The sequence below is a fragment of the Arachis stenosperma genome, chromosome 7 (genome assembly GCF_014773155.1).
Source record: "Arachis stenosperma cultivar V10309 chromosome 7, arast.V10309.gnm1.PFL2, whole genome shotgun sequence".
Classification (NCBI taxonomy): domain Eukaryota; kingdom Viridiplantae; phylum Streptophyta; class Magnoliopsida; order Fabales; family Fabaceae; genus Arachis; species Arachis stenosperma.
This window is the reverse complement of record NC_080383.1, coordinates 22506792-22519411: the sequence shown is the minus strand read 5'-3', so window position 1 is coordinate 22519411 and position 12620 is coordinate 22506792. Positions and strand designations below refer to the sequence as shown.

At 27.2% G+C, this 12620-nt stretch overlaps 1 protein-coding gene across 1 annotated transcript; it reads right to left on the bottom strand.

Annotated features, from left to right (window-relative positions):
• Window positions 1-4865: 4865 nt before the first annotated feature.
• On the bottom strand, window positions 4866-6217 carry LOC130939562 (uncharacterized). Its single transcript, XM_057867656.1, has 6 exons — window positions 6176-6217; window positions 5857-6072; window positions 5550-5642; window positions 5352-5453; window positions 5169-5267; window positions 4866-4931 (listed from the first exon to the last, which is right to left on the bottom strand). Exons 1-6 carry the CDS (start codon window positions 6215-6217, stop codon window positions 4866-4868), a joined length of 618 nt encoding a protein of 205 aa, XP_057723639.1.
• Between the last annotated feature and the right edge of the window lie 6403 nt (window positions 6218-12620).

The window sequence follows — 12620 nt, the reverse complement described above, 5'->3', positions numbered from 1 at the left end:
TCATTAGATTTATTATCGTAATGAATGGATGGAAAAAAATCAATTAAACATCGTTTGTATTTTCACAAATTGCACGACACTTTAAACTATTAATATCTAACAATAAAAGTATTTAAAATAATAATTGGAGCCTAATCAATTAGAACTAAATAATTAGAATTGTAATCTTTTAAACAGAATTTTTTATTTAAATTTTTAGAGTAAAATAATATTTTAATTAATATTAAACATAAATTTATTATATAATAAAATAAAAAGAACGTGTATATTAATATGTTCGTGTACGAATAGTAAGATTTATATATTACTAAAGTTATAATATACGTATTAATGTTTTAAATCAATTAATAAAAAAAATATATGATTATATTATCTTAAAAAAGATAATATTTAAATTTATTACTAATATATGCATTAAAAAGAATTTACATATATTGTACAATCATACATATTATTTTTTAAAATTAGAGAATTAAATTATCATATTATTAATTAATAATTTCTTTCCTAAATTTAAAGTAGACTAATAGAGTATACTTGGTTATAAGCTTTTACATGAAATTCTTATATTTTTGTATAGCAATTACCGTCATTATTAGGTTATATTTTAATATTCAGTTTAATATATTATTAAATAAAGTATTATTGAAATTTTTTTTATATTCTTTTTTGGTAGGTATAATCTTATTAGAAATATCAATGCAATATTTGAGTATAAAGTTTAAAAACTTAAAATTAGAATACTTTAATTGTAGAGTATAAAACAATTTAAAATACAAACACAAAAATTTTTAATCAAAATGATTCTGATTAATGAAGAGATAATTATAATTTGTGTATCAATAATAGTCCAACTATATATTACTATTCTTCATTAATTATTTCATTTGATACTATTTTACAAAGGCATTTGTAAAAGATATCTAACAGAAAAGTTTATGTTACAGTGCAAGCAGCCTTGGTCTTGTCAAAATAATATTATGTTTAAATCAATTAGGCATGAAGGTAGAGTTTACTTCATAAATGATATCATTTTACACTCAGTCAAAGACTCTTCAATTCCGGAAAAAAACATTTTACCATACAAAAAATACTCCAAATTTAGAGAAGACAGATAGGTAAAGGTTATATAATTTATTTTTAAATTTTTGGATTAAATATATTTTGATAAATTTTATAAAAATAAAATGTTGTACTTCTAATTTGCAAATATAATAGGATTTCTAACTACAAAATAAAATTTAGAAATTTTCAATAAATTTGACAGTTTGAAAATTTTTTTTGGACTAAAACTTGATGCGTTACGACAATTTGAAATAGTTGTAAAAATTTTTTTAAATTTGATGTAAGAAGCTACCCTATTTCTAAATTTGTCTTGATGTATTATAAGAATGGACCTAAGTTAAAATTTACATTATGAGAGAATTTTCTAAAGCAGTTCATCGAGTACATATATCAAACAATAAAAAATATATTAAATAAATTAAATATATTCATAGAAAAATATTTTTAGAATTATATTTTTGACATGAATACAAAAAAATAAATATTCTTTGTACATCACATAGATACATACACTATTTTTTTTTAAGTTAGGAGTGAGACTCAAACCTACAACCTCTGAATAAATATGAGAATACATATACTAATTATATATACATTCCTTTTATATGTATAATACCTGTAAGATTAAAAAAAAATTATTAATTAATAATATAACAAAAAACATACAAAATATACCGAATACATTAAAAAATAAAATTTCAAAATAACTACTTAAAATAAATTAAACATGAGATTTTCAACAAAAAAAATTTGAGTTATTATTTTATTCATAAAATTCAATTTTGAAATTTTGTCTAATATACTAACATACCCTTTAATCAAAGTTTAGGCATTTAATTATAATACTTTTAAAATTAGAAAAAAATATCAATTAATAATATAATAATTTAATTCTCTAATTTAAAAATAAATAATTATATATAATCATAGTATAATTTATATAATTCATGTTTAATATAATTAATAATAAATTATAATATTATCATATATATTTTTACTATTAATTAATTTAAAATATTAATATACACACATTCTAATTTTAATAATATATAAATATTGTCAATCTCGTAATGATGTATTAATATATTTCTACGTTCCTTCCATTATATTATGGCTATACTATTAGTATTATATAATATGTTAATATACATAAAGTATTATGTAAAACACGTATTTAAAATATTCTTTTTTATATACACATTTAGTATTATTAACAAAAAAATATTATTATTACTTTAAATTATTTAAATTTTATGTATTAACCACTTGAAAGTATATTAAAATTAGATTTAATTATTCTGTTGGTCGTTATAATTTTATTTAGGTCTTTATACTTTTTTTTCTTTTTAATTAAGTCTCTACACTATTTTTAATTTTGTAATTAGGTCTTTTTCATGTCAAAAATATTAAAATTTATATAATATTTCTCCTAGAAAATATGGGGTCAAAAATCTAATTAAGTTTTTAATTATAAATACCTTCAATTTGTAAAAAAATATTCAGTTAATTCTAATATTTTCTACCCTAAAAATGACTTAATTACAAAATTAAAAACAATGTAAAAATCCAATTAAAAAAAATAAATATAAGGACCTAATTAAAATTTTAAAAAAATTGTAAAAACTAATAGAATAATTAAACCTCTTAAAATTATATGACATACTACTATGATATTAGTAGTATTTTTAACTCAATTACTCTAATATATTGAAAACTGAAAAAAAATTCATATATAGTAAAAAATAAAATTTAAAATTTAAAATTAAAATTTACATGTATAAGATATTAGATATCAAATTAAATAGACGTAACAATTAAAAAATTGATGAGATTATCTTTTAAATTTTGTAAAAACTAAAATATCAAATTCTACTAGTAGAATTAAACTATTTAAACAATATATAAGATATTCAATTCTAGATCTTAGACCCTTACACACATATACACAAATATTAATATATATATATATATATATATATATATATATATATATATATATATATATATATATATATATATATATATATATATATATAAAGTATTATGTAAATTGCATATTTAAATTATTTTCTATCTTATACATATTTAGTATTATTAACAAAGAAATACTATTATTATTATTTTAAAAGATTTAATTTTTATGTATTGATCACTTGAAAGTATATCAAAATTATATAGCATACTACTGTCGTATTAGCAGTATTTTTAACCCAATTACTCTAATAATATTTTGGAAACTGATAAAAAGCACTTATAAATAGTAAATAAAATAAAATTAAAAATTAAAAATTAAATATTATATATATAGACGTAACTAAAAAATTGAGATCATATTTTAAATTTCTTTAAAAATAAACTAATCAAATTCTAATATTACACACACATTAGAATCATTTTTATAACGATAACAAATAAAAATAATTTGACTAAGTTAAATATGTAACATTCATACAAATTTAGATTATTCTCTGGTTAAATAAACATCGTTATCTATTATTCATATAATGCAATATGATACATAATAACCAATAACCACAATTAACTCAATAATTAATTTATCTCCTCTACTTAACACACACACATACACATTAAAATTATTTTTATAACAATAATAAATGAGAATAGCTTGACACACACACTAGAATCTTTTTCATAATGATAATAAATGAAAATAATTTGACTATGTTAAATATATAAAATTTATAAAAATTCAGATTATCTTCCCGTTAAATAAGCCTCCTCCTTTGCTATTCATGTAATTCAGCACACACACATATTAGAATCTTTTTCATAACGATAACACACATACATTTTCATAACGATAATAAATGAAAATAGTTTGACACACATAATACATTAGAATAATTTTCATAATTTATAATAAATAAAAATAATTTGACTAGGTTGAATATGTAGAATCCAAGAAAATTCAAATTATTCTTTTATTAAATAAATCTCGTCATCTGCTATTTATGTAATTCGGCACATACACATATTAGAATCATTTTTATAACGATACCAAATAAAAGTAATTTGACATAAATTGAATATGTAAAATTCGTGCAAATTCAAATTATCCTCTTATTAAATAAATTTCGTCATTTGCTATTTATGTAATGTAATAAGGTATAAAATAAATATATTTAGGTCAATGATAAATTCATCTCCCTATAAAAATATAACTTTACACATATTCTATTAGATTGGTCGTCATTGTAGATAGCGGCGGTTAAAAACAAGGATAGCGGCGATTTTTTGACCGCCACTAAACATACAGCAATAGTTAAACGACCGCTGAAACTAAGGGCGCCGGCAAACCTTTAGCGGTGGTCTTTTTCGACCGCTGGAATAACCACTGCCAAACCTCAATTTACCGGCAAATACGTTTTGCGGCGGTTGGGAACTGCTGCTGCTTTTCAGGTCTGGGTTGAGACACGTTTCCCGGCGGTTAGATAACCGCCGCTATCTGAGTTTGTTTAAATAACCGGATTTTGCAGCATTCAAACATAACCGCCGCTAACAATAACTTTTTTTTCAAACAAATACTTTATTTGAATTTTGTATTCATATGACAATCAACATTCATGAAATATTTTAATTTAAAATTGTTTCGTATTAATTTAACTGATTATGTCTGCAATTACAATTAAAAAAAAACATATAAAAATTAAAATACAATACTAAGATATCCCAAATGATCCATATATATAGATGACAAAATAAAATAGTTGATAATAATTTGATCTCAAAGTATAATGTTCATAAAGGAAAGAAGAAAACATTTAAGTGTTAAAAGATTCCTATTGTGCTACATTCCCCAAAGACTTCAGTTGTGCATCAATTTCAGGTGACAAAGTGTCTCCTTGCTGTTGTAACATGTATTTTACCAGATTTACCATGGTATGTCTCTTTTCCATTTCCTTTGCCTTATGTTTTGCTGCCACTGCCTTTAATTATGTAATCTCTGCCTTTTGTTCTGCTGCGGTTGCCTTTAATTATGTAATCTCCCTCTGATACTCCTCTATTTGCACTCCAGAGTTTGATTATTGGGTCATGTTATGAATAAGTTCGGTCGGACATGGTCCAAAACCTAACCCCCGAACTTGTCCTGAATGCTCCTTTCCAAGAACTTGCGCAAGCGAATCAGTAAGTGAAATCTCCTTCGATGAACCATCTTGGCTCTCGATATTCGCAATCGCTTCCTACAATCATACAAGAGTTTGGTTGTTGTCATGTCAAAGTTTGCAACATGAATAGAGCAACAATAATTCTTAGCCAACACTTACCCCAGCAACACGCGCAGCATCATTCATATAAGAGCCATTCCTTTTTTTATGAGTCATAATAAACATCTCTCCTCTACCAATGCGCCTTTGCTGTTTTTTCTCCTGTACCCACATTAAATATGTATACAATCATACATGTTACAGAATTATATCACAAACCACAAAAACTTGTATGAAAGATAATATACACATAATTACCTCTTCATCCCTTAGCCTGGCAGTTGTCTTAGAGCCCCAAGTATGTGTATAAAGTTGCTTCGACCGATTTACAGCATTTTGTCTACACTTTTCCTATAGATAAAGACAAAAATACAATTTATCATGTAGAAGGCTAACAAGAAAGTAATGCCCATTAATATTATCCCATTTTTTTGAACGATTAGAAACTTATTTGACTGGTTTTTTGGCCTTTTACAACTATCACTTTCAATCAATCATTTTATTCAGTTATACAAAATGTTTAAAATAACAGCACTAAATGGAGTATGAATCCAATGTTAATTACCTTAGTAGATTCCTTCAAACGATAGGAAACGAACCATTTCCACTGCTGTACATTTATTCCTGATGGTTTCTTCTTTAAATTATCTTCCCAACTCAGTTGCTCGTCATAACACTTATGATATAAGTGATTTCTTGCTTCTTTCCAAATTTTTCCTAGCCTTTGAATTATGACCTTTTTTCTTTTCCCACGATCATCCTCCTCATACAGAAAGGTCCGCTAAATATTTGATAAAAAATGCGATTAACGCCAACAAAGGGAAAGTTAAGGAATTTGCTCCAATTTTACATAACGTAAAAAACTACGAAATTTAATATGATACCTTAATTGTCTCATATGCATGTTCCTTCAGAGCTTTGTCCATTATCTTTCAACTTTCTTTGTTAATGGGAAAATGCTGAAAGTCAGCTCCCAAATTTTCTAGAAACCCACTTAATAATCCTGCTGCCTGACTGATCGCTTGCATCTCTGTATTAAACTCCAGAATGATTTGTCTACCAGGAGGTAGTACTATAGCCTCCCTGACGCTCAAATTCATCGTTCTTGTGATGCCACCATCTACAAAACAAATTATAAGGTTTCGTTGAGTGGTCATTCATTAAAAATTATATAGACTACCACAGTCGTCTAATTATTATTAAATAATCTAGGATGTAGGAAAAATTTTTTTACCGCTTACTACAACAGTCCAATAATCCGTCTCCTTGCCTTTATAGGGCTTGTTACGGCTTACAGTTTCTTCTTCGGCATACAAGTTATCAACAAAGTCATCCCATGACCCAACTTCATCTGCCTCAGGATCATAATCTCCATCCTCCGAAGATATTTGGGCATGCTCAGCAACATTTTCAGTCTCTATGAGGTGTGCGGTAGCATCACCGGCATCTTTCTGAGTTGCTGGAGCTACCCGTGTTTCAATACGCAATGGACGGAATGAAGTATTTTTTTCGAATGTCGGAGCAATAATATTCTGAGTTTTGTCAGCAGTGCCGGCATCATGGATAGAGCTGTACCGCGGTTTTCTAGTTATTCTTTCAAACCTTCACATAAACTAATGAAACTTATTAGAGAGTCGAATCTACCAAAAAACTAATAATAAAGAGGGAATAAAGTTCAAATTTCAAGGTTAAAAAAATTTACATTGCTAAACTAGAAATCACATGTATGATGAAAAATTGGCAAGCATCACCAATTCATATTTGCAAAATTCATTATTTAGTTATAAATTTTAAAAAAACTTAAATAATATTATTAAAAAAGCTAACTTTTTTTCCTTTCGGTAGTAGAATTTGAAACGTTGACCACAATTTCTAACCTCTTACATTTATTAAAAACTCAAGTCACAAATACATGCTTCCTTAAAGAACCATGAATTTTGAATCCAAGAACATCTCCACTCAAGTATATGTTTAAAGAAAAGATTTGTATTCAACAAACTAAAAAGAAAATCACATGAAAGTTATATACTAAAGCTAAGAAAGGAAACCTAGGACAATTGAAATTTGTAATCGGTCAAGTTAGCCCAACAACGAAATAATTCAGACACACATTGATACATGCACATCGCACCTATTTTTAAACATTAGAAATGATAATAGGCATACAAAATTACAACATGAAGCCACTTAACTTGTATATATAAAATTTTCAGATGTTCGCATGATCTTTGGTTTGTTAGCATCAACTATTAGTCACGTGTTGCCACTTGAAAGTTGAAAATGATTGAATAGACCAACATGTACTTAATTATTATAGCATTTGAGTTGTGCAATAGATCATTTCAAGGAATACAATCTAGCTAGAATTTTATATCACATAAATTCAATAATAATAAGACTATTTGACTTTGAATTGGGTTTTGAAACATTCTGAATACATTCATGGTACATGGAATTAGTTTAACAATTTTAAGTCTTTCCTCCCTAAATAACCTTTTTGCAGTTCTGTTAAGTAGACTCTTAATTTTTTCAATGCTGATTTTCTTTCTCTTAAGATGAAATGAAAACTTAAATAATCCGTTGATACATAAATAATTATATTCAAAGTTGTTATTACACCAATCTGATTAGTTGATGAATAGTGCACAAATTCATGTACCTTCATCTGATCAATTAATTTCACATTCGTTGTTCATAGAAACTCTACTAACAAAAATTTAACTACAGAAAGTTAACAATTAACTAAATCAATTGTGTACTAATAAATTACAATAAATAGCATCTTAAAGAATAGTGAGTTTCACATTAGAAGATAAAATACTTGAATGGAGAATTTGACCACCACTATACTATGATTGTAAATCTTAATAGACATTCTTCTTTAGAATTTTATTCCTATCAGATATAACTTTAATTCAAGAAATACAAAAATATTTAAGAATAAAAAAGGAGGTGTTTCGTAAGTTTTCAACATGGTCAATACCATATTTACAGTGGCTCTACAACCATGATACTTTTTACAAGCTTTGGATATAAGTTTTGTTAGTGTCAACACTGTAACCGGAAGCTTTCACTATATCTAGTTTTTCAAATTTTTCTCTTATCGTATATATTATAAAAATGCCGAATTAGATAATTTCATAGGGTCATTTTTTGACTAAGAGAATTAATCAATCTATTAAAAACTAAATTTATACAAAGAAGACCTTTTCTTTAATTATGTTTTAAACTCCGCTCTTGTTATTGGGTTTCATTATTTTATAATGTTACATTTTAATTGGCTTACTAACCCAGATCTTTACCAAATTTGGCTCGTATCCACTTCTCAAAACTTGCTAACAAAGACCATAATCAGTAGGAACTTAACAACAATGATTTTTTTAAATTAGTTTTTTTAAATAGTTTTTTGTATCCTGTTATATTAAATTTTAAACGAGTTTTTATTTTTAAATTTCAAATAAAGATATCATGCTTAAAAGATAAAAAAATAAGTGTGTTTTACCATTAAATCAAAAAAATCAAGGGGGACATTAATTTTCAATTTTTGATGTAAAGAGAAAATTGTTCACGTTATCATGCACAGTGAAATCCTAAACTCAAACAATAATTTGTTCTCTCATTCAACACAATTATTTGTTTTCTACTACTGTATTTTTTTATTTTTGTGTTCTAGAATGCAACATACTCCAACAAACACAACAACAAAACAAGAGACCAAAAAAAATGTAAAGCTGAGACAAAGATTTAAACTTGCCTAATAGCTATCCAGAATCCACTAGCAGCTTTTCGTGGAACAAGTTGAACCCACACCCAGATCAGCCCAATGTGTCACGGATGCACAAGAAGCCAATATAGTATCCGAGTAGCAGAGCAGATGAAGATGTCAACAGGATACGCACGGTTAGAAATACATCAACATATAGTGCAACAATTAATAAAATCGATTGAAAAAAGAGCATGCAACTCTCACCTCAAATGCAAAGCCAAACAGTGACGTCGAGAAGAAACAGGTTTGCCCAAAAATAACTGAAACAGGAGACAAGGTCACACCCTTGAGAAGAATAGTGACACCATAGAGTAGCAGCAAAACTTGTACCAATCCACCCCAACTCAAACTTTATACTTACGGAGCAGAGGAAAAATTCATTTTCACCAGTACATTAATCAGAAACATATAAATAGAGAAAAACCACAAATAAAATTCAATTCAAAAAACACAAAAACTCACCTTTAAAACGGGAAACCAACTTGAAGGCGACGATGAACAATCAGGCAAAGGAGGAAATGCTGGGCGGGATTATGGCGGAAGGGCAAGGCGACGGTTGTAGGGCTGCAACCCCAACAGACGCCGTGTGAATGTGCAGTGAATGGGGATTGACTTAGGCTAGGGTTTTGGCTAACCTAGTGGCAACTAGGGGTAATTTATGTTGGAGAAACTCAGAGCACACAATTTGGGTTTAAATACAAAACATAGCGTAGTAACGGAACTGATTTGTTCCGATAAAATAGGCTAAAGTTTTTACCATTATAGTAGTTTAAAATTTAAGTTGATCCGTAAGCATTATTATCTAACTGCATTTTAAATACTGACATGTTTTGCAAATACAATTAAATTTGTATTCATAGAAATAAAGTTATAATTTTGTTATCTTTATTATTTAAATTTTTTCCTCTTCCAAATAAATTAATTTAAAAAGTAAAATTTTTTATACTAACAAATTTGCCTCCTCCTTCTTAAACGGGATTAGGATATGATAACTAGGTAAAAATATATATTTTATGTCACTTGAATCTCAAATTTAATTTAAACAGTTATAATTTTCCATTGATCACAGAGGTAATATAAATATTTCTATTCTCTCCTCCGAACACATATGATATCCGATTTTGAATTCTTTTTATCAAATATCATTCTCTAGAACTATTATCTATTCAATCTCCTATGTTTTTATGTATTAATTTACTGTCATATTCACTCAGAGCTTTGTTTAGGTCTCAAATCTATTCATTCATTCATTTGCACCCATTGCTCTTTACTCCAACCTTATGCAAATTACCTTTGTATAAAAATATAAATTTGCCAATTATGTACAAGAGTTTTCATGACACGTTTGAATTCGCGTTGCATATTTTGTTCAGGATTTCTCTACTCATTGAAATCACAATTTTTTTTTTATTCTAACTAATTACTAGAAACAAAATGCGTGTGACATATACATTTGTGTTTATTTTTTTATAAGCCATTTCAATTTTATTTAGTATATAAGTAAAAGTTTTTAACTAAATTTTTGACCTCATTCATTAATTTGTACACGTTAAAATTTTCTCTACCAAGGAATTTATAATTTCCATATGTACTTACAGTTTGTACTTAAGTAATGATTTTTGTCCTTAATAACTTAATATTTGGGTAATTGAATTTTTTAGTCCTGCAAACAACATTTAAAGACAACCACGTTTTTGCCGAACCTCCGAAAATGAACATCACACCATGGCGGACGACATCCCTAGCTATTTGAACATATTTTCTGACTCTGAAGCCCTAGGAGTTGATAGACATATCAACGAGTGTGCAGCAATCATACGTCCTCGAGTTAATACAGAAAAAAATGTGGTCCAAGATGCGCATCCTTCAAATCTGGAAAGACGCAAAGTAATCTCACAAGAGCCCCGACCTGAAGCATCGAAGCAAAGACATCCTACAGAGATTATGGGACTTGTCCACGGACATCTTGGCCGGTTGGAACAAGAGAAATAGGTTCTAAAACAACAAAGAGGACACGAAAGAATCCTGAGCAACGATGTATAACGACGGAGGGGATTAGAAGAAAAGCGGGTGAACCCGAAAAACGACTTAGTGGAGTTCACCAACCAAAGAATTAACTTTGCCATGCATTCTGATGCCAATCAAATTTTGGAAGACGACAAAGACTTTTTAGATTGAATTTATTTGTAATTGTTCGAATTTAGATATTTCATTATCTTTACTTGTACATATATGATTTGCTGCTAATATACAAGATCTTATTGTACACAGGGTTATCTAATTATAATAATCTGTAAACATCGGCAAACAATAGTTTTAATCTTTCTAATTAAATTGATTATACCTAAAATTAATCGAACACTACTATAACGGTTTAACTTACTTAGTAAAAGAGAAAAGAATTAAAAACCATAAAAAAAGAAGGATTTTATATTTTTTCGTCCATTTAAAAAAGGTTAAGTCCTTGTGAAACGATGCATTGCGTGATTGAGTCATTCTGTCCTCACTAATCCTTTTTTAGGGTAGTCTAAATTTGTTATGGTCAACATAATGATTATTGAGAAAATACTTACTAGTATCGGGTTAAGCTCGAATTGGCTTGGTAGTCAGATCAATTTTATTTTATATTGAACCAAATCTTGCCAATTTCAATTTAAAAAAAAATACGTTTCATATAATGAAAAATTCATAATAAACCAATCCTCATCATTTGGTTTTAAAATTTAAATTAAGTTTTGTAATCGATAACATTGCTATTTTTCCTAACAATACATAACAGATAAAAACTACTTAAAAGGTACGTAGTCACTGTTGACACCAAACCATTTGTTTAGATTTTTATGAACTAATTTTTCTATATTCTTTAATGATAACAATAACATGTGGTTAAAATGTCATAAATTATTTTTTAAAATATCTTGTCAGCCAAATCTAAACCGTTATAAAAATCTGGATTCTTTAAGGCTATATAAAGAATTGTATGCTGCTAGTTTACAATATTCTAAATTTTCAATGTCAAAGGTGTCAGGTTAGTTTTTTACCATACCTTATCATTAATAACTCAAGAAGTTGTGTATTGAAAAATTTATGCTCTCCCCTATCCATCTCTTTCTGTTATGCCAAACGGAAAAGCTTTCTGTGCATTGAATTATGATATTTAAATCATTAATATGCACAAGATTTATTTTAATTTTTGAATTTATACATACAAAATCTTATAAGTCTAGATTGTATTTTACCTCTTTTAATCATATACCAATTACATGTTGGCAGGAGGATTTATTTACTTTTATTATATACATATATTCTCTCAAATGGTGTTTGTTTCCTGGTTAAGAATTGCATACACCCAATTTAATTTGCCAAAAAAATACAGAGATCAACAGCAAGAGAGTTATAATTAACTAATCAATGGCTCTAAAATTGATGTCAAACGCATTTTAGGTTAAGGTAAATTTTAACTTTCAATATATTTGTTCTCTGGGATGGGTGATTATTAAAATATGGGTAATGTAAAAACTTTACTTTGTTTCGGTATCAAAATTGGTTGAATTGTTCCCCCA